Consider the following 20,836-nt stretch of genomic DNA (forward strand, 5'->3'; position numbering starts at 1 on the left):
TATAAGGAACATATCGTATGAACTTATGATAATATGTTTGGAGTACTTTTTCTTTCCTAAGCGTTGAATATAATTATTATAAGGTGGAATAGCTCTTTCGGCGGCGAAGAAGTGTACGTAGACAAAGTTTTTTTTTTTATTTTTTAATCGGCCCCTCTATGTATGTTCTCGCCTAGACTGTTAAAAGAAAAAAAAATCTTACGTATTTTTAAGTATGCCCCCCCCCATCTCCCTCTCTCTCTCTCTCTCTCCCTCTCCCTCTCTCAATCTTTCTTAACAAGATTGTGCAGCCCTCCCTCTTATTTCCTTCATGACGGCTCTAAGAAAATGAGCAAAAAGATAGCCGCCTTCTATTGGTCGGGGGAAATTTATCATTTGCTTCGTCCCTAAATGGTTAAGAAGATATTTTTATTAAGTGTAACAATGTTGTAAGTTAGTTGTCGTCAAACTTGAGTTGAAACCGATGCATTCGTTGTCTGTCCGCAAAGCGCGTATTTAACTGTTTGTTCTCTTGAACGACGCAAGCGTGGGTTACTAAAAGGGTGCGTTATATAATCCAGGAATACATACAGCTACTAGGAATCATTGTGCCCCCCCCCCATAGACTAGTAGCGGCAGAGAGGGGCGTACACTGTGTATCCCTCCATCTGGGAGCTCTCTTGTAAGAGGGGATACTGTACGCGCCCAGTAGGGGGATGACACTAAGATAAGAGATAGAAGGGTATGACGTTTGCATACGTTGTACTACCATTACTCTATATCCCATGTTAATTTCTACGCGGGTTTTGTGGGCATTCCGGGCTTGAGAACTTACCATACCACAAGATCATATAGAGCCCATTGACCATGCGTAGTTTGACTACAACAGTAGAACCCTTTTCTTCATGGCCAGAAAACTATGAAGAAAGGTGTGATGACCTTTTCAGGCATTACCAGATCTATTGGTGTTTGAGGCGTATGGATAAACCGTTTAAGATGTTGAAGTCCATCTTGTCTTATCGCCAAGTGTATAGTGAGAGGGGCTCTGGCAGCAACTTGAAGAAGGGAGATGGGGGGGGGGAGAGAAGGATGATGGAAATGTAGTGAAGAAAAAAAACTGCCACTAAGTTCTCGCTTTTTTAAGTGGCTAGTGAAAAAGCGTGTAGCTCGCAAACTTTATAAGTTGTTAACTAGGGGCAGGGAGAACCCAAGAGTGAGAGAGAGAGAGAGAGAAAAAGTACAAGAGTTCCTGGCGTGTGTGAGAATAGACCTGTCATCGCTCGCTATTTTTCCCCGGCTTCTTTTTTTGCACGTGTTTTGATCCTTTATTCGGCCCTTCGTCCTGTCCCCCCTCTCTCTCTCTTACCCCCTTTTAGAATTTCCCGCCCTATTTTTGCACCCTCCCCTCTCTTTTTCCTATAACCATCTTCTGAAGTTCTGATCCCCGCAACATTTTTTTCTCCCAGTCCCATCCCATTTTGTTCTCCCTGGCTAAGCTTCTCGTAACATCTTCATACCCATCCGAGAAACCAGAAAACCCAGGGGTGAAAAACGTTTCGTTTTTTTTTTTGTGTGTGTTAAAATTTTTCTTCTTTTGGAAATTTCGGACCCAAAAAAGAAAAAAATAAAAAATAAAGAAAAGTAGAATTTTAAAAATACGGAAAGGCGCAGCAGATGATGGTAGTTCTTGTGGCTGAGAGTCTTTTAGGCTAGGACTTCTTCTTCACTACTAGACTAGTCAGAACGAAGGGAGGTTTTCAGATGAACGGTTGCTGTTCTTCCTCGAGGAGTTCGCGAATATCATCAACATCATCTAATAGATGATGATGGAACCCGCGCTTTTCGGTCCCGAGGTTCAATATCTCTTCGCCGAACGCGCCTTAATGCAACAATTACTACAAACTATCCCAACGACAATTACTACTTATTCGCGAGTTTAGAATTATTATTATTGTTATTATTTAAAAAGAAAACGTGACATCCGCGCGCGATCTTTTTTAAGAAATCGTTTATAGTTTTTTAAGAGGAAATAATCGTCTGCCAAAATTTGAGTCATGTTAGCCAATCGTTTATTAACGACTTTGGAGTCATTTGGTCTACTGTTGCTCTTGACGACCGGCGGAAGAGGCGCCAAGGAAAGGGAACGGGACATCTCTTTATGGATTGATCAGAGACAAGTGCAGGAGTTCAGTGGAGAGACAAGTAAGCGTGATTTAATTTTAAGTGTTTTTTGTTACGCGAGTCTACCGGACTTGTTGTCAAAGAAAAATTGTTCACAAGAGTTGTTAAAACAGAGAGTGCCCATTGAAAGTTTCACGAAAAACGTCTGAAACTGATGAGCAGAATTGTTTACTAGCTGCTTGTCCTATAAGGGAGCTAATAACTGGCTAGGGGGAAGAGATAGTCTGACGTCACGCAGCCCCTCTCTGGTGGGCATTTTTGCGCGTAGAATACTGTTTCCAACCTTTAGGGGGATGAAACTCCAGTAAGAGATAGAAGGGTGTGACGTTTCAGGGTCAGAACTGTTAGCTCCCTATTCTTGAAGTGTTTTTAGGTAGTGTAGGCTAAGAGGCAAGCACGTTTGGAACTGAATCGAACTCAGAATTATACAAGCTTTTCAGTCTGTTGTTGTAGATAGCGGTTGAATTGCACGACTGGCAACACTTGTACAACACAAACAAAATACACACTCAATTTTACCTACTCATGGTACTTATTGCAGTAAATAATCAGTAGTATATTTGCAGATAATTGTTTGTTTATTTGTTAGTTGCACACCACTTATTTTTGTACATCCTACTTGAATTTTTTTTACTTGTACAAGTTTACGATCCCCGGGGAATTCTTCCCCATTTTCCGCCCCCGTCACTTCATCCTCCTGGGTTTCCCTCCTTTTCTTTATACATCTTAATTTACCCCGTCTAATAAAGGCGGGGTTACCAAATGTCAGTACCAGCTAGGAATAAAAGATTACTTTTCCTCGTGAAAAGAACCACGGGATCACGAGAGAGAGAGAGAGAAAAAAAAAATACCCCTTATACCGAAAATCAGTCCTTATTTTGGATACGTTATGCCATTGACATGATAAAAGTCAAAAGAAAATTACCCCGAAAGTGTCAAGTTATTAGCAAAAGTACATAGATAAAAACAAAGTACACTTCGTTCACAGTTCCCAACACTTGAGAAGAAAACAACCCTACTCCTCTCGACTCCTACACAAAACAACCAACCAATCAGAGAAGGGCTTTATGGGGGTCAAAGGTTTATAGAAAATAGTACGCTATGGATGCGATCCAAACTTTAATTCTTGGTACTATAGGGAGCTAGGGGGAAGAGATAGTCTGACGTCACGCAGCCCCTCCCTGGTTGGCATTTTTGCGCGTAGATAGTGTTTCCAACCGTTAGGGGGGATGAAACTACAGTAAGAGATAGAAGAGTGTGACGTTTCAGGGTCAGAACTGTTAGCTCCCTATATTGAGCCTATTTACTCGTGTTCCCTTTGCAACGGTCGTCATAGTAATCATATGCGGATAAAGGGGGTTTCTCGTGAAGTATACTTTGTGTTTTATCTATGAACTTTTGCTAATAGGACCGCTTATACGAGGTGATATTATGTTATTTTCTAACCGATTTAGCCCTATTTAATGGTAACTTTGGGCTAATTTACTTTCGTCAAGGTACTATACACCATTATCCGTAAAATCTCCCCTAACGTATAGAATTTACAAATCGAGTACCAAGTACCGCGAACAAAGCCTTGTTCGCTACTAGCTGTCATCTTTGCTAAAGTAACATGTCAGAAGAAAAGAGACTTTTTCTTTTCTCACAATGTCATTTCCGATGTAAAAGCGTAAAATGAGGGGTTTTTTCTTTAAAAACTAACTTTCCCGCTTTGATACAAGTTTCCTTTCTTAAAATATCTCCGTTACGGGGGTTGTGATCGGGAGGGTTACGCCCATTCAAAATCTCCTTATCCTCTCAACATCGTGAAAATTCCCTGGATGGGCCTATTAGACTTTAGGTCACGGTATATTGATCTCGTTCCTTTTTTTTTTCTTCTTTTTAAACGACCCCATTTTTAGACTTAATTTTGTTTCCCTATACTTTATGGGCCTCTTTTAATGGATAAACGTTTTTTGAAAGTAAAATGTGCTAGAAACTGTATTCCAAATGATTTAATATATTAGCGCCTCGCGAGCTACAAGTTTTAGTAGGAATACATACAGCTACTAGGAATCGTCGTGCTCCCCCCCCCCCATATCTCCCATGTTCATTTCCACGAGGGGTTTGCGGGTATACCGGACTTGAGAACTTACTATCCGTCACGCCTCATAATTCTGATGGCGTCTTTCTAACTGTTTCATTGGTTGGTGGCAACGCGAGGTCAGACACGTTAGGTGCATTATTCGCGAAATAAAATTGGACATACATAATTATTAGTCTAACTCTTCGCACAAAATCCGCCTAGATACGTTGAGTAGGGACTGCAAAGAAGGCATGGGCGGGTGGGTAAAAATTATTTGAAATACGTCACAGACATCACGTGATGCCAAGATACAAAGGCTCCTCATGGAGTGGAACTTGACATCTAGTCCTTGTTTTTCGCGAGATTGCAGCGCCAATTCCATGAAGTGGTAATTTTCGAAATAAAACAAACTAAGCTTCTTAGAACCACGCCTCTCCTCGGTCACTTGTCTCTGTCGTAGTTCAAATCATTTTTACCCACCCGCCCATGCCGTCTTTACAGTCCCTTTAAATGGATGTAGAGCTCGCAATGATTCCTATTGGCTGTATGCATTCCTGGTCCAAGTAAAATCATGTATTCCTGGTTTTGGGTTTTTTTATATATATATATATATATTCAGGGACGACAAAGAAAAGAAGAGCGAGACGTTATTAATTAATTAATTAAAATGGTAGAGGTTTTCCATTTTCGTTTAAGTTTCTATCCACCCACCACCAGAACTTGTCAAATGAAGAAGAGAGGGAATAAAATGATAATAATATTAACTTAGAAAATGGGTTTTTTTTTTATATAATTATAGGGTATCCAATGGAAATATACGCTATCATGGATGGAACCGTTTTGGCGTACATTTTGGATCCTAATTTTGAAAAATACTTACCAGTCATTCCTTCCGAAGTTGGTTCCGTCAATTTTACTTGGAGATCGGGAGACCATAAGGTGCGATAACTCATCCGCGGATTGGGAATAGACTATTCCATTAATTACTCGCAGAGAAACAAACAGACAGGCGGGAAGCCGTTCTCTTAGGTTATTACCTTGGCGCCAATCAAGAGATAGTGCCAGACGGAGCCCTACTCGCGTTGTTTCTTGGCGTAAGGGTAAATAACCCAGGAAGCCTGAGGAAGGTGACCTCCCAGCCCCTGTTGTGTTTGTGCTTCTCTTGTAGAATTAATGGAATAGTCTATAACCGGGTAAATTTACGACGTATCTCCATTCATTTTCTTACAGCAGTATTATTATGATTTTGACCAATTACAATCCTTCAATGAGGAAATTTTAAGTAATCCTCTGATATCCATCGATAGTAAAGGAAAAGTTCCCAAAAGACCCAGAGGTACAAGTGCCATAGTACCTTAACTGTCTGTAGTATTTTTAAAACGAAACGACGTATCTTTCAGTTTTTCAAGTATTTTTACCCTGTTTGGGTAACAGAAGCGGCATCGCCGGTTTCGCTATTGGTTTAAGAATTCACAATGAAAAGGGCAAGTTCCTACCCGGAACACCGTTGAGGTTGAAGCTTCAAAAGCAGTGCGCCCAACACGGTAATATTTCTTCTACCTGATTGACTTGATTGACTTCGGAGGTCAATCAATAATTGTTCCAATTGAATACGCAAGGTCCCGACCCCGAATGCAACAAAAAATGCGCCAACAATGGATGGTGTAATCAACATAGAATATGCGAATGTCCTAAAGGATACATGGGAAAATATTGTCGCACCGGTAAGCGACTAATTACTTTCAGGGAAGGTATAGTTTTGTTAAGTTATGTTTGAATGAAACATTGTCTTTATTCTCTCTTCAGCCCTATGTTATCCTCAGTGTATGAATGGAGGTACTTGCGTATCTCCTGGTGTCTGCACGTGTGCCGATGGTTATCAAGGACCGCATTGCGAAGGCGGTAAGTTTGAATACTTATAGACAGTTCCATTAATTCCAGAAGAGAAGCTAACACAACAGGGGCGGGGGAGGCCACCTTCTTGGGTTATGTCCCTGGTGCCAAGAGGCAGCGCGAGTCGGCGTGTAGAGAACTCGGGGCCGACTCCGTCTGGAGCTGCCTCTTGGTTGGCGCCAGGGAAATATCCTGTGTGTTGGAACACTTCTCTGCAAGTAATTAATGGAATAGTCTATTAACCAACGTCATTGAGTCATAAGGGTTATTTATCTTTATTGAAACCTAACCAAGTGTGAATGTACATAAATTTATAAACACCACAAAAATACTTCAAGGCTATTTGTTTTAACTGTTTTTAAGTACAGGAGGTTCTTGTTTACACTTTCTCCGCTATTTTAATCGCGCCTTTACATCCCAGTTTAATGACCTCGGTTAGGAAGCTGTAAAATGGCGCTTGTTCCGCGTTGTGCTCTAAGCCGGTATCGTGATGGTGTTGCTCATCATCGCGAAATTGTTGAATTATTTTTAAGAGTTCTTTGTGATCTTCGGGATTATCGGAAATTAGTTGACGGATTTGTTCGTTGTAATGATCAGTTATGACGCTTTCCACAGCGACGGTACACGCCATGGCGCTTTCTTTCCCCAATAAGGCCGTACCTGAACAATATGACGCGTGTTAGTCGCGAGACGCGTCATCGGATGACCATTATACTTTAATTACCAGCTCCAAGGACGAATCCCGCGACGTTCCATAAAGGTAAAAGGGCTGTGGGTCGAACGCGATGTTGAGGTAACAATCTTTCAAAGGTGGCCAAGTGTTCTTTTTCTTGATCCCACATTTCTTGTATGATTGGACCGAATGTAGAACGACCCAAAACGGCCATTTGACCAGCGTAAATGCGATCAGCTCCGTATTCCCCCGCGTGGTCCACTCGTAGAAACTTTTCGTATAGTTCCGATCGTTTTTTAAGTAGTTCTTTACTGAGTTTCGGCTTGGCCCTTGAGGTTTCCGCGTTGGTTGTTGAGCTTGTCAATGAACGTTTCGCCAATAATGACAAATATGTTCGACTTAGTCCGCGTCTGGTAGCCATTTTAGTCGTCCTGTCAAGTAGAAGAGCTATTATGGAAGACATATCGCCCCCGCGCGTATTCTTTCTAAGGCTTAGCTCTGACACAATAAAATTGTTTCATGCAGGTATTTGTAGCGAAAAATGTTTAAATGGCGGGAAATGTATCCAAAAAGACGCCTGCGCTTGCCGTCGAGGTTATTATGGACCGAGATGCGAATATAGTTCGTATTTTTTTTTTTTTTTTCAAATTATTTCCAATCGATGTCAACGTAGTATAAGCTAACCTTTGACCCCACTTCATATAGGTAAGTGTACAATTCCGTGTCTAAACGGCGGGCGTTGCGTAGGTGTAAATCGTTGCCGATGTCGCAAGACTTTTAATGGTTCTCAGTGCGAAAGGTCAATCGCCGGTACCACGCCTCTTCCTGTTGTAGATCACCCCCAAGGTTAGTAGTAGTTGTTCTTGTCAAACTTGTTATAAAACAAGCTACCGCGTATGGATCAGTTTCTTCACCCCGACGCGAATGTTTTTGGTTTTGTTCGCGACAGGATTTAAAACAAAGTAATCTTTACAGATGGTTGCCGAAAGAAATGTATGCATGGTAAATGCGTTGGTAAACGTTGCCAATGCGAATATGGTTGGTTTGGAAAGAGATGTAGTAGACGTAGGTGTTTTATTCCCCTCAATACTTTGAATATTGTTTAATTGGTGGCGGACTTATAGCATGGATTAACTAACGCTAGGGATAGTTCGTTTCCCCAAAAAGATAACGCATGCATGTTCCAAACGCCCCCTAGCAGCAGCTACTATCCCTAACAGTAAGTTGGACCAAATATCACGTGGTCTATGAGGTCAAAATTGAAATACTGCCTAAATTGGGCAAAAACGATTTATTTTGCCGAGAGATGGCGCCATATCTACATCCGTTTTGGTCCAATAAATTGGGGGAATGAAGAGGGGAATCAAGGAATAATTCGGAACATGTAGTTGGCAATAGCATTACATGGGAAACCCAGTTAGTGAACAATCCCTAGCGTTAGTTAATCCATGCTTATAGGGACTTTTTAGATATTTTAGGCTTAGTTAAGGGCATTGCATTACTGAATAATAATGCCCTTGCCTATGCTTAAAAGTTAAAACCTTTTCTTGGACTAATTCTTATTTATTTATTTTACTGTTGTCTTTTTAAAGGTAACCCTAGACGAAGACGTCGGCAACGAAAAAAACCATTTTTGTAGCTTATAAAGTTTAAAATACTAGTAATAATGCCAAATTAATGTAAATTTTTATTTTTTACATATTTCCCAATCCCAATCCCATTCCCACTTAAGTTCTTCTAAAGGTCCTCCAACCCCCATATAATTTTTGTTTTTAGTCTGTGATGGTGTCAAAAGCTTAATATCACGTCACGTTGCCCCCTCCAGGAAAAAAAAAACTTTTTTTAAGAGACAAACAAAAAACTGGAATTCAGCATTTTAAGTAACGAAGAACGATAATATTTGTACAGCTTTTCTTCATAGGCTTTAAAAGCAATGATTTTAAAAAAAAATATATTTGGTGTTTTCTTTTTCATTTTAAGTTAAAAAAGGCTTAAAAACTAGACAGTTGAACATAATTTTAAAGATTTATTCTTGAAAAGCCACAAAAGAATGAAAAGATTAGAGAAAAAACAACAAAGTACTCTTAAATTACAAATTAAACAGATTTAGTCGCGTCTTTCTTCTCTTCTTTATCTTTTTCTTCGACCTTTTGCGTTTTCTTATCCTCTTTATCTTCCTTTTTAACCCCTTCTTTTTTCTCGGCATCTCTGTTTGTGATTTTGTTGTTAATCAAATTGTGAAGGGCAATGACGGAGCGAACTAAGGAAGCTAAGTAAATGACCAACATTTGATCATTTGTTTTAACGTAGAGTGATTTAACAAAACTGTGAACGGAAATGTCTGGTAAGAGATTGAAGATATCTTGCAAGTTGTAGATGATGGCGTGGTTAACGGGTAACCTGCCTTCTCCAACTTGATCCAGGTATCTTTTGATGTCCTCTATTTGAGAATGGAGACCTTTCATCCCCATTAATTGATTGGTTATTCTTTGGGAGAGGGTTCCCAAGGTGGTATCTTTAATATCTCTTAAAAGATGCTCTACTCCAACTTCCTCGGCTTCTTCAGCTCCAATTTCACTGGCTACGTGCTCGAACGTTTTAGATGTAGGTGTACCATCATCGTGGACATCTTCAACAGCTATATAAGCTTCAGTTGGTAGCCCCAAATCTTTAGGTTTAGCGTCAATAATGACTAAGACGGAGTTGGGGCAATATCTTCTGATTAACTCGTTAATTTCAATATCATTCTGGTGTAATTTGGGTCCAGTGTGATACCAACCAACGATTCTTTCCTTGGCATTGACTTTCTTGAACATGCTATACATGTGTTCGAGATAATCATGATCTAAAAACCATACACTCCAATCCTTATCATCTTCGTCAAATGGAACAGCGAAGCTGTTGGATACATCCAAGACTCCTTTTCCTTTAGAACATCCTAGTAAGAGGCCGACTACTCGTTTCTGGTTGCCGATTTTTCCCATGCGATTGAAATGATCCACTACGCTTAACAAGACCAGCGGGTGAACCACAACCTTTGAGATTGGAAGGCCACCCTCCACCGTTACTTTAGTTGGCTGAGCAACTTGCTGAACCTCGGTTTCTGTTGTCATGTTTCTTTCGCAACTCGTAAAAGGTTATAATCTAAAAATTTTTACGACTTTTGTTCGTGAAAACTTAAGAATGACACCGCAAATAATAATAATAAGGTATATTAAACTTTTTTTTTACGTAATTAGCTAAGCCTAACTCAAATGACGTGGGTATCGGATGCTAAAGAAGCAAATATTAAAGATAAACGCAGTCTGTTAGATGCGTACCGATACTGGCGGCGTTTAACGAACTACTTCTTTACTGAAAAGCCTATTTTCTAATACTTAATAATAGATTAATTAACGAATTATTAGACTTACGAACGAGAAATGATGACTGGCAAGATTCACCGCGATTTATTTATTTTAGACAAATGATAGAGGGCGCCAACTGTATTCGAAAGATTTTTTTGCCTCCCACCTTTTTTCCCCCACCCCCTAAATTGTGCGTAGACTCCATTTTGGTCGGTTCTCGCGCATCTTGCTGGGCAATTTTGAAATATTCCCTCCATCGAAATTAAGTAAGTCTGCCTTTTCATTTATGTGTTATTTAATTATTTGGTCTTGGAATTATTTATTTTAATGGTGTTTGCGCGCTAAATTCGCCTAAATCGCTTGAAAAAGACGAAACAAGGTATCGTCGTCGGCTGCTCGATCGGCTTTTACCGCGCAGTCGCATTAAACAATATGGCGTCAATTCGCCTTCCTCCTTCTCCCTAGCGTTGTACAGAGCGGGACGCTATTTCCCCACCCGTGGTCTATTCCATCTTGGCCGACCTATCACTTCTTTTCTCTTCTTTCTATCCGGGTAAAATCTTCATTTTCACATATTTTGAATCTTTTTAAACGTCGAATTATAATATTTTATCCTTGACGCGATTTGGCGGGACCTCTTTCCGATTCCGTGTTCGCGTCCCGTGTGAAATGAGTCGACGCAAACGCGCACCAAAATATCTCACACTTGCTCAGTTTTGCACCCCTCTTTATATTTCTAGTACGCATGGGCCACTTCCCTAGTTCATTCGGAAATAGTTTGATCGTCAGCTGTTAACCCCTGAAAGTTGTCTTTTCGCCAAAAATAATTGGTGTTAAATATTTCCCCATCAATCGCGTAATCCCCGTGTCGCCTAGTACGCCACCCTGACTTCGCGCCTATATACCTCCCACCCAATGGATTCCATCTTCGACCTTAGGAGCTATACTCGTCTACAAGTATTGTTATGCGATTTTCTGGCTAAAATGTCCATTGTTTGCCATCACACGAAGCTCGTGATTGTGTTTATCAAATTTCATTTATTTACGTTATCGACGGGAAAAGTAGGTTGAAACCCAAATCTTGCGTTACTAACCTTTGCCCCCCTTAGGGCAAAGTGACGTTAGGCTTAGCGAGAAATTCCCCGCCCCCCCCGCTTCCCCCACCGCGAGAGCATGTGAAAGGAGCAAGCATTCCACTAGGATAGCAAATAGGCCAAAAGATCGATCCGAAATCGACTTTTCCAAGAGGACTACCGGGTGTGGGTGGCGTTGGGTGGCCGGTCGTGTGTTAAAATAAAAAAGAAAAAATTGTTCCACTTTGAAGAGAAGCTTATATTATTGATTTTGGGGGTCCGGAGGTGGTTGTCTTCCAAACTGGCACCAAGATACTTGAAAGAGACAATTCATCAGAAACTTGCTTTACCTTTACCATAGCCCAATGGGTTCTACTACTTTAAAACTGTTGTTAAATACATATAGTGAAATAGAAAATTATAAACTGAGTGGTTTGAGCAATTTTGGCACCTTATGGGGAGTTGGCAGTGGCACTCTGTTGCCTTCCCATATTAAAGCCTAATAATTGGCAGGGAGGTTGCCATTCCCTATGATATATTGCTTTTAAGACGCTTATAAGAATATCAAAATGATATTGGATATATTTGTTGGGACATTAAATTTTAGGCATCGCCCTCTGATTTTTCTTTCCCAGTTAAAAATCTTATTGTACAAAGAAAAGGAAAATGGTTGAAGTCTAAAGTAATAGAGAATTTAAAGCAAATAAAAATATAATATGTAAACGAAATTCATGGAGGCTGAATCTTTTAAATTGTAAGCGTTTTCGCTTTAATAGACCGTTCCATTAATTCCATTAGAGAAGCAATCACCACAGGGATGGGGCGGGGAGGTCGCCTTCTTGGGTTTTTCCCTGGCGCCAATAAGCTTCGCTAGAGGCAGTACAAGTGGTCTAGCCTCCCTCCGCGTGTAGTACAGGGTTCGTACGGAACCTGGAAAACCTGGATAAGTCGGGGATACGGAAAATAGGGGAAAAAGTCAGGGATTTAAGAAAATTTCTTAAAAAAGTCAGTTATATGTCAGAGATTTCGTTTGGTATATCAAACCATGCTTCGAGCAATGCTTAATACGAGCCAGGTGTGATGAAGTGGGCTCTGGTAAACACCTTAAAATGGTCAGGGATATTGCTAAAATTTGGTCTGGGATAACCTGGAAAAGTCGGGGATTTTCAATGTAAAAATTTCGTACGAACCCTGTAGTGAACTTGGGCCGACTCCGTCTGGCGTTGCCTCTTGGTTGACGCCAGAGGAAATAACCTAAGAGGGCTACGTCCCGCCCGCGTCTTGGTTTCTCTTCATGTAATTAATGGAATGGTCTATTGTAGTAGTTCGTATCGATATGCGCCTTAATAATGGTGTAATTAATAGAGTCATAAACATCAGATGACCTCATCTCCAACAAATTCTTCTCCCCAAATGGACGCATCTTCTCAAATTAACAATTCTCCACAAATGAACCATTCCCCTCAGATGCATTCACCCGATCAACTAAGTTCACCCACCCAGTTGAATGCTAGTATGCAAACATCGGTTAACCACAGTATGATGGGGGGATCGGATCAAATGAGTGATCCACCTTCTTCGCCAGAGAGCCCTCCTTTTGACGATACCGACTTATTAAGCTCAGCAGCAGCGACTGATAATGTTACAGCTCAGCTTGCAGCTGCTGGTAATGTAGATTGTATTCCTTCGACAACAGGGTTCAGTTGCTAGAAAATATCACTGGGTCGATGTCAAGAAGATATATGGAATTACTTAAACTACTTTCTAGCTAAAATGAACCTTGTATAATCTTCCACATAATATTTTTTTGGGGAAGAGATCTAATATTTCTTTTAGGGCCTGTTGGGGTTGCGGCCGCAGCTGCCATAGCTACCGGCAAAAAGAGAAAAAGGCCTCACCAGTTCGAAACCAATCCTTCTATACGAAAGAGGCAACAAACTAGGCTATTAAGGAAACTAAAAGTAACGATAGACGAATACACGACGAGGGTTGGTCAGCAAGCGGTAGTCTTGGCCGTCACCCCTGGTAAACCTCAAAATAACTTCAAAGTATTTGGTGCTCATCCACTTGAAAATGTGGTAAGTAATATTTGAAGGGAAGGGGGCCAGTGTCAAAAATCTCTACAAGCTTCGAGCTCTTTATAGATCCGTAGTTGTCGAAATGTTATTATGCAAGAGTTAGAGGCTGCTTTAGCGCAGCAGGCTCCACCTCAAACACCAGATGATCCTTCTCTTCATGAATTACCACCGCTAGTCATAGATGGAATACCCACTCCCGTAGAAAAGATGACGCAGGTTTGGATGGGATTTAAATATTAAAAATATCATATAACAATGACCATTTAATATATTTTTAATTTTTATAAATTTTTTAGGCCCAACTACGATGTTTTATCCCGCTGATGTTAAAGTATTCTACTGGGAGGGGGAAGCCAGGATGGGGGAGGGAATCAACCAGACCCTTATGGTGGCCGAAAGATCTTCCTTGGGCCAATGTTAGGAGCGACGCCAGGTCTGAAGAAGAAAAACAGAAAGTCCGTGTTAACAGTTCATTCCTTCGTACGGATTCTAAATGGAATTCTCTCTACCGGTAGATATCTTGGACACACGCTTTGAGGCAGATAGTTCTGAACTGTTACAAGTTTCACGGACGCGATGATTTATTACCAACGTTTAACGAGGAAGATGAAGAAAAGAAGGTAAAGGCGATGCAGATGGCTCACTCTACAGCCGAAAGTCGTTCTGTAGCCACCAGCACGGTGCCAACGTTATGTACCTCTAGCGGTAACGAAGCCAGTTCGCCAAATTCAGCGGCGGCCGCCCAGGTGGCAGCCGAAACGGCTCTGGCGAATGCTGTGGGGGCCCACAGTGTAAGGTTCTCGCTAGTCGCCTCGGGAGACCAAACTAGACACGTACGGTAACAGATTGTGACCACTTTGAAACCAAAAAAACAAAAGAATCCAGAAAAAGATGTTAAAGTCACACTGGTGTATTTGTCTGTATATGAGACTGAGTTCCCCTCAAGCCCGAATCGTATCCTCGCAAAACAATATTATTTAAAGATTTTTTTGAACAGGTTTATTTATTTTTGTTGTCAGAGTCTCTCGATAGTCCCGATTCCAAAAGGGAGAGAGACACTAGCGGACGTTATGCCTGGCTATAAATATTTATAATTTTTTTTTTAGATTAGTCGTTATTTGTTAATTTCCAAAAAAAAAGACTGAAAAATTCAGAGCTTCGACTCCCGACTGATATTATAATTTTTGTGTCTGGTTTAATCAAGCACGCGATAAGCCTGAATCATTTTGCTTTCCGTTACTCTTAGGTCTTCCCACCCACCGTGAATGTAGTACGAGTACGACGTGGTTTCATTTACAATTTTACTTTTATTATTGTTTTATTAATTTTAATTTTTTAAGCATGATTCATTTTACAACCATTTTCAGCATCGTTGTTTTATAAATGTGGACTATGCGCTGGTTTAATCGAATTCCCTTTAATTTATTCACAATTTTTAATTATTTTATCGTTTTTATTTTAATTCTCTATAGCTTTACGCTCAACCTATCGCGACCCATTATGGACCAACGATGGTGCAAACTATAACTAATCCCGATGGTACTATGTCTATAATTCACGTTGATCCTAATAGCGCCGTTGTAACGTTACCGGATGGAACTCAAGCTCAAGTCAGGACAGTTAGTGCTGTAAGTGTTATTGTAGGTCAAACGCTGAGTCCGTTATAAATGGTTTTGGGATACTAGATTCAAAGCTCCCAAGAGGCGACGCAGGCGGTTCAAACTTTGGCGGAAGTTGCTGCCAGTCATCAAGATGGAACGCCTCAAGTAACTCAAATAGGAACTGTAAATATGGATCTAAATGGGGATGCCACCGCCCAGGCTGTCGCAACTTTAGCCGAGGCGACGCTAAATTCAGACGGACAAATTATTTTAACTGGAGAAGATGGGACTCAAAGTGGTTAGTGGATTTCCATTGTCTCTTAATGTGTTAAGTTAAAATGGTTTCAGCTTTAGCTGTAAGTGTTAGGAAATGAAACAGTTAAGTTAGGCCTTGGCAATGCGAGGTAGTTGAACTTAAGGCCCGAACTTTTTGCATGATGTATAATTAATTGCCATTATTAAATAATATCAAATTCTAGCGACATATATTGCATTTAAACCTGTTTTGAATGAAACAATTTTTTATATTTTAAATTCGTAAAATGGTTTCAGCGTGAGATGTAGGCGATAGGATAAGTAAGGGTTAAGTTAGGCCTTGGCACAGCGAGGTAGTTGAACTTGAGGCCCGAACTTTTTGCATGATGTATAATTAATTGCCATTATTAAATAATATCAAATTCTAGCAACATATATTGCATTTAAACCTGTTTTGAATGAAACAGTTTTTTATATTTTAAATTCGTAAAATGGTTTCAGCGTGAGATGTAGGCGATAGGATAAGTAAGGGTTAAGTTAGGCCTTGGCACAGCGAGGTAGTTGAACTTAAGGCCCGAACTATTTGCATGATGTATAATTATATATTGCATTTAAACCTGTTTTGAATTAAACAGTTTCTTATATTTTAAATCCGCAAGCCAGTGTCAGCGTGAGCTGAAGGTGATAGGATAAGTAAGGGTTAAGTTAGGCCTTGGCAAAGCGAGGTATTTGAACTTGAGGGCCGAATTTTTGGCATGATGTATAATAATTAATTGCCATTATTTAATAATATCAACTTCTAGCAACAAATATTGCTTTTAAACCTGTTTTGAATGAAACAGTTTTCTTTCTTTTAAATCCGCAAACTTGAAACGAAGCATTTCCGGTTTCCGGGATGGTTACCATCCCGGTTTCTTACGTGACCAACCTCTCTCAATTGACGGAAGCGACTCAGCATGCCGCCGCTCAAGGCATTCGCGTCAACCTGACACCCGTTATCACCGCCGCCGACGTAAATGTTGGTTCCACGGACTCTAATGTCAATCAAGATAATCCTACCATGGGAGTTATATCAGTTGCGCATTGTACCAACCAAAGCTAGACAGAAAATGATTTATTTTTCATTTTTTTAAAAAAAAAAACCCAAAAAAGAAAAAACCTGTTTCCGACAAATCTCTTTACGAGTATGAAAATAATTTCCGACACTTAATTAATATCGTTTTGTTAAATATTTTAAAAGATATAGAGAGAAAAGAAAGTCATATATATATTGTATATATAAATCTTTAGCTTAAAATAATACTGTTCGGAAAATTTCTTCCGATAAAAAAGTCATAGTTTTTCTTCCCCGCAATTTATGGTAAATGTGGTTTCCCGTGATTCTACCAAAAAAAAAAATACGTTGACAGTTAACAGCACGCATTTGCCCCAACACGATTTGTACTCTCATCAAAGATCGCAACTGATTTACTGTAAAAAGAACTTAAAAATACCACTTGTTAATTTTTTTGTACGCGCAATTTAAGGCCTAAACGTTAGGCATGCACTGATTAGTTAAAAAAAAAAAAAAGAAACATTTTTGTAAATCACAATTACACGTACATAATTTTATCAGTTATGTTAACTGGTTTATTTATTAGCATTTACGTACATAGTTTATGCGAAGAATATTTTGTCTGACAAACGATATTTCTCCGCTGGGTGCTTAACCACACTCTTGACCCTTGACCCCCCCCCCCCAAAACACGCTTGTTAGAAACTAGAATTAATTAAAGTTTGCTCCCGTTAATTTTCGAGCTAAAGGAAATAATTTCTCTAATTGTTATCGTTGTCAAAAGAAAGAAATTAAGAAGCAATTAAAAAATTACAATGTCTCGTTTACGAAGAAACATTCAGCGCCGCCTACTCCATTGGAAAAGATTAAACATCGCAACTTTTTTTAAAGCCAAATTTATTAGATCTCAATGTTATTACTAGCCCCCTTAACAACCCACCCATTTTTCATAAATCATATTCACAAAAAATCATTGGGATGCGAAAGAAAACAAATTAGAAGTTAATGAATGATCCCAAATCAACCCGCTTAAAACGCAAAATCATCTCAATTTTTAATAAAAAATACAAATGTACAGCTTTCAAAATTTTGTGGAGTGGCGTATAAAACCCATAAAAAATCCCCAAAAGTTTTGGTGATTGTAGAAAATCACAAATTTCTAGTGAGATTCAATAAGAAGTTGTAATAAAGTTGACCGTGAAAAAGAACAAAGCGTTGTCTTATGGAATTTTGAATTTGGCGCGTTTTATTTTGGAACAGGTCAGAGACTAGATGGCGCCACAATACCAAAGATTTTGAGCGCAATTTCAAGTGCTGCCAGTTCTCGTTGAGTTTTGAAACAAAGCGTTGTCCTATACATAGTTTACAGGCGTGGAGGATTCATACCATTTGCACATGGAGACCTGGCAACTTAGAGTGTAAAATAGCAGACGATTTTACACTCTAAGTCGCTTGGTCTCCTGGTGTTAATGGTAGGAATCCTCTACGCCTGTAAACTATGTATAGAATTTTGAATTTGGCGCGGTTTATTTTGGAACACGTCAGAAACTAGATGGCGCCACAATACCAAAGATTTTGAGCGCAATTTCAAGTGCTGCCAGTTCTTGTTGCTTTTTGAAAGAAGGCAGATCACCGCGTTCACCATTGTTTTACAAAGTAATAAAGCTTAAATTTTTAACAGTAATTATAATTAGGTATTAAGTGTATGCGTTGAAGTAATTGTTTCGTTATTAGACTTTAAATTAAAAGCGAGTTAAGTAATGCACCACGTGTTCGTTAGAGGATTGTTGCTAAGGTGATTAGTACGGTACTTATTTCGAAGCGGAATGTCGGAATCTGTGGAAGTGAAGGTAATTTGGTGTTCTTAATTTTATCGTAATTAGGCCTACATTGATTTGAATATAAGCGGAATGTGTACTAATGAAAAGGTTTCATTGTAACGAGTGCCATGGATTAACTAACGCTAGCGTTAGTTAATCCATGCGAGTGCGATGCGACCATCACTGATGACTGATGACAGGTAAGCCTTGGTTTGACCTGGGGGGAGGGGGGGATTAGGCCTTTGTGGTCAACTCTTTGCACTGACTTAGAATACATTAAAGAGTATTTTCTGAATCTGTAATTATTATTACAACCATGTCGGTATAGGGTGTTTCCGCCAGAGTAAAAAGGGGGAAGAAATAGGGGGCAGAAAACCGGTTTTCAGGGGATGTCAACATGGCGTCCTAACGTGGCCAGAGCGGGGAGCCGGCAAGGGGAGAGGAAAGGGGGAAGGAAACTTGACGTCACGCGCAAAGACCCTATAGAGTAGTGTCGGTAGAGAGGGGAGTAGACGGTGTATCCCTCCCTCTAGGCGCGCTTTTCTAAGAGGGGATACTGTACGCGCCTGGTAGGGGGGATGACACTGAGCTAAGAGATAGAAGGGTATGACGTTTGCATATGTAGAACTGACATTACTCTATTGTACTAAATATTATTATTATTAGGCTTACTTTATTGGTAATAGGCCTAATGACGTGCAAAAGTAAAAAAACCTCAAGGGATTTGTAAAAACCTTTTATCTCGAGACTAGAGGGGAGGGGAAAAAGGAAAGTAAAGAAATTACACAATAATAAGTTAAAATATTTAACAATTTATACGGTAATAAATTTTTTTATGGAGACTACAAGAGGGGGAAAAGGCTGGGTCGTAATTAAATTTCATTAGTACCCGTAACATAAAACAAATGCCGAAAGAACCCATAATTTATGTTTAAATACGATAGAAATTCAAAAGAGTTTAATGTTAATCGCGTGTAACAAAGTCTTTGGTTATGGGTTTTGTTTGTTTTCTTTTTTTAAAAAAAATATTCTAAACAGACATTCATACGAGGGAGGGGAGGGAAAGTTGAAATAAACAGACAAGATTACGGTATATCTAAATTTTTAGTCTTTAAACACAACGTTAATGGTAAAATTGTGAGCATTTTTTAGATGTTCATTTATTGTTTTACATTATTTATTTCATTACGGTTTCTCAAATATTGGGCTACTTACGTTTCTCCCAACCCAAACTTGAACGTAATTAATTTTTAAAGTTGATCTTGGCACATTGGAATGTTTTATTATTATATTAATATTATTATCATCATCATTATAATTAGTTCCATCCCTTATCCGCTTTTTTTAATTAAAAAAAATTAAAAATAAATGAAGATTAAAAACAATAGCGCGTACAACACGCTTGCTTGTTTGATTGGTCGTCTTTATGGACAGTTTTTGTAATGACAAAGTTTCTGTTGCATCTGTTCTGTCTTAAAACACGCGGGCTTGGACATTTATCTTTATTTCTCAGTCTTTGACACGTGGCGGTTTTATTTTTATTTAATTAACTTTGTAGTAATTGTTCCCATTGAAGTTCATGGTTTCGAAAGTTGTTATTCATTTTTTTTTTTTAAATTCGCGAATTGTAATGCCCCCCGTTGGAGTAATGCGAACCAGGCCCTCCTCTGTGCAAGGGTTCTTTACTGGAGTGTTGAGAATATCGGCTACCAGGCCGGGAATGTACAATGGCGTAATGGTCACTACCATTCGAGACTGATCGGGCCGAGTTCAAGGTCGAACCGCCCGATGCGTAGCCATGTTTGTTTAAGGATGTTCTTGAACCATAATGAGAACTAGGGGCCCAGCCCACTCTGTATGGGTCATAGTCTTCCATCTCTGAGGGTTCCTTCTCTTCAACCTGTTTATGTAAATTTAAGAATACGGTTAGTGTTGTTGCAAATGCTGATAAGGCCCCTCAGCTAGGTGCAGCGCCTAATCAAATGTTCTGACATGTTGCAAATGCAATTATAGTACCCCATTTTAAGGGTTTTATCTTACCTCAGTCTTGGTGCAAGTACACGAAAGTGAGGAGCAAAGAAAGATATTAACGATGAGCATAACAAGAAGTAAAATGGCCAAGCAAATACACAGGCCTATTAACCATGGAAATCGCCATTCCGTGCATTCCGTTAAACCTTCGGCCACTGTAAGGTCGAAAGGTTAAAGGTTAAAACTCCTCTTTAAGTCTTATGAAATTCTACAATCTTGTTCACCATAAGTTTATAAGATATGTTCCTACCATAAGTATGACACTACCTATACTTCGTAATGCTATAGACAGCTCGAGCTAGTTCGGGGTAGAATGATAAGCGAGAATTGAAGTACTACACTTAGGTTAATTTGGCAGGTCTTCCATCTTCCTATTTAGTCTGAACTAAGCTTTTGACAGCGCCTGACCAGGCCTCCCTCGCTTTACCTCGAATCTATGACCTACCTCAATCACTTTATGTCAAGCTCTAGTTTGTAACCAGTAACAAACTTATGGAAGGAACATATCTTATAAACTTATGGCCTTAGTAAGGTCAACTTACGGATATATTCTCCTGGTTCTACAACATAAACTGAGGTGGAAGCCACAAGTTGAGCGTCTTCAGTGTTGTTACGGTTACGGGCCAAAGCTCGAGGTAGAACTTCGTTAGAATTGCATAATAGCTGTTAAATTAAAACCATAATTTGTTAACGTCATGGTTTTTTATTTTTTAATATATGAAAGGGGGTTGGACCATCGCATTACATCATGTACATAAATTTATCGGTGATATTATAGACCATTCC

The 20,836-nt window shown here is 39.6% G+C and overlaps 6 protein-coding genes across 14 annotated transcripts in view; 3 read left to right on the plus strand and 3 right to left on the minus strand.

Annotated features, from left to right (window-relative positions):
- The first annotated feature begins 964 nt into the window (after positions 1 to 964).
- Positions 965 to 8,465, plus strand: LOC149691754 (protein shifted-like). 2 transcript variants are annotated; one of them, XM_089869196.1, is made up of 10 exons: positions 965 to 2,181; positions 5,025 to 5,164; positions 5,459 to 5,561; positions 5,626 to 5,769; positions 5,845 to 5,949; positions 6,032 to 6,127; positions 7,317 to 7,412; positions 7,497 to 7,637; positions 7,767 to 7,856; positions 8,384 to 8,465. In XM_089869196.1, the coding sequence occupies exons 1-10, from the start codon at positions 2,034 to 2,036 to the stop codon at positions 8,428 to 8,430; spliced, it is 1,110 nt and encodes a 369-aa protein (XP_089725322.1). In that variant the 5' UTR covers positions 965 to 2,033; the 3' UTR covers positions 8,431 to 8,465. The 2 variants fall into 2 exon arrangements, with proteins under 2 accessions (XP_089725322.1, XP_089725321.1); XM_089869195.1 differs by having other exon boundaries at positions 966 to 2,181; positions 5,456 to 5,561.
- Positions 6,372 to 7,222, minus strand: Coq7 (ubiquinone biosynthesis protein COQ7, mitochondrial). The gene is made up of 2 exons (XM_089869201.1): positions 6,843 to 7,222; positions 6,372 to 6,778 (listed from the first exon to the last, which is right to left on the minus strand). Exons 1-2 carry the CDS (start codon positions 7,210 to 7,212, stop codon positions 6,498 to 6,500), a joined length of 651 nt encoding a protein of 216 aa, XP_089725327.1. The 5' UTR covers positions 7,213 to 7,222; the 3' UTR covers positions 6,372 to 6,497.
- A 339-nt stretch (positions 8,466 to 8,804) lies between the features above and the next one.
- Rpn8 (regulatory particle non-ATPase 8) lies at positions 8,805 to 10,311 on the minus strand. Of its 2 annotated transcripts, none has more exons than XM_089869197.1 (2): positions 10,209 to 10,311; positions 8,805 to 9,935 (listed from the first exon to the last, which is right to left on the minus strand). In XM_089869197.1, the coding sequence occupies exon 2, from the start codon at positions 9,902 to 9,904 to the stop codon at positions 8,888 to 8,890; it is 1,017 nt and encodes a 338-aa protein (XP_089725323.1). In that variant the 5' UTR covers positions 9,905 to 9,935; positions 10,209 to 10,311; the 3' UTR covers positions 8,805 to 8,887. The 2 variants fall into 2 exon arrangements, with proteins under 2 accessions (XP_089725323.1, XP_089725324.1); XM_089869198.1 differs by having other exon boundaries at positions 10,205 to 10,223.
- LOC149691757 (DNA-binding protein P3A2-like) lies at positions 10,266 to 17,411 on the plus strand. 5 transcript variants are annotated; one of them, XM_089869185.1, is made up of 10 exons: positions 10,266 to 10,404; positions 11,847 to 11,965; positions 12,577 to 12,877; positions 13,048 to 13,289; positions 13,356 to 13,505; positions 13,586 to 13,744; positions 13,805 to 13,909; positions 14,762 to 14,917; positions 14,975 to 15,188; positions 16,024 to 17,411. In XM_089869185.1, exons 3-10 carry the CDS (start codon positions 12,592 to 12,594, stop codon positions 16,245 to 16,247), a joined length of 1,536 nt encoding a protein of 511 aa, XP_089725311.1. In that variant the 5' UTR covers positions 10,266 to 10,404; positions 11,847 to 11,965; positions 12,577 to 12,591; the 3' UTR covers positions 16,248 to 17,411. The 5 variants fall into 5 exon arrangements, with proteins under 5 accessions (XP_089725311.1, XP_089725314.1, XP_089725315.1 ...); XM_089869188.1 differs by having other exon boundaries at positions 13,072 to 13,289; XM_089869189.1 differs by having other exon boundaries at positions 15,988 to 16,169.
- Positions 17,412 to 17,555: 144 nt separating this feature from the next.
- Positions 17,556 to 20,836, plus strand: part of LOC149691758 (B9 domain-containing protein 2-like) — a 52,059-nt gene continuing 48,778 nt past the window's right edge. For all 3 annotated transcript variants that reach the window (XM_089869203.1, XM_089869204.1, XM_089869205.1), the window contains exon 1: positions 17,556 to 18,049. The gene's annotated coding sequence lies outside the window, so the exon portion shown is untranslated. The remainder of the gene's footprint in view (positions 18,050 to 20,836) is intronic.
- The window catches only part of LOC149691759 (uncharacterized), a 40,931-nt gene continuing 38,834 nt past the window's right edge, over positions 18,740 to 20,836 (minus strand). Inside the window, exons 7-9 of the mRNA XM_089869190.1 lie at positions 20,593 to 20,713; positions 20,060 to 20,205; positions 18,740 to 19,919 (exon numbers count right to left, since the gene is read on the minus strand). Coding sequence (XP_089725316.1) covers positions 19,632 to 19,919; positions 20,060 to 20,205; positions 20,593 to 20,713 — 555 coding nt within the window. The 3' untranslated portion in view covers positions 18,740 to 19,631. The remainder of the gene's footprint in view (positions 19,920 to 20,059; positions 20,206 to 20,592; positions 20,714 to 20,836) is intronic.

This window comes from Phalangium opilio, unplaced genomic scaffold (assembly GCF_054372755.1).
Source record: "Phalangium opilio isolate 3A_F unplaced genomic scaffold, DU_Popi_V2 ptg000025l_1, whole genome shotgun sequence".
Classification (NCBI taxonomy): Eukaryota; Metazoa; Arthropoda; class Arachnida; order Opiliones; family Phalangiidae; genus Phalangium; species Phalangium opilio.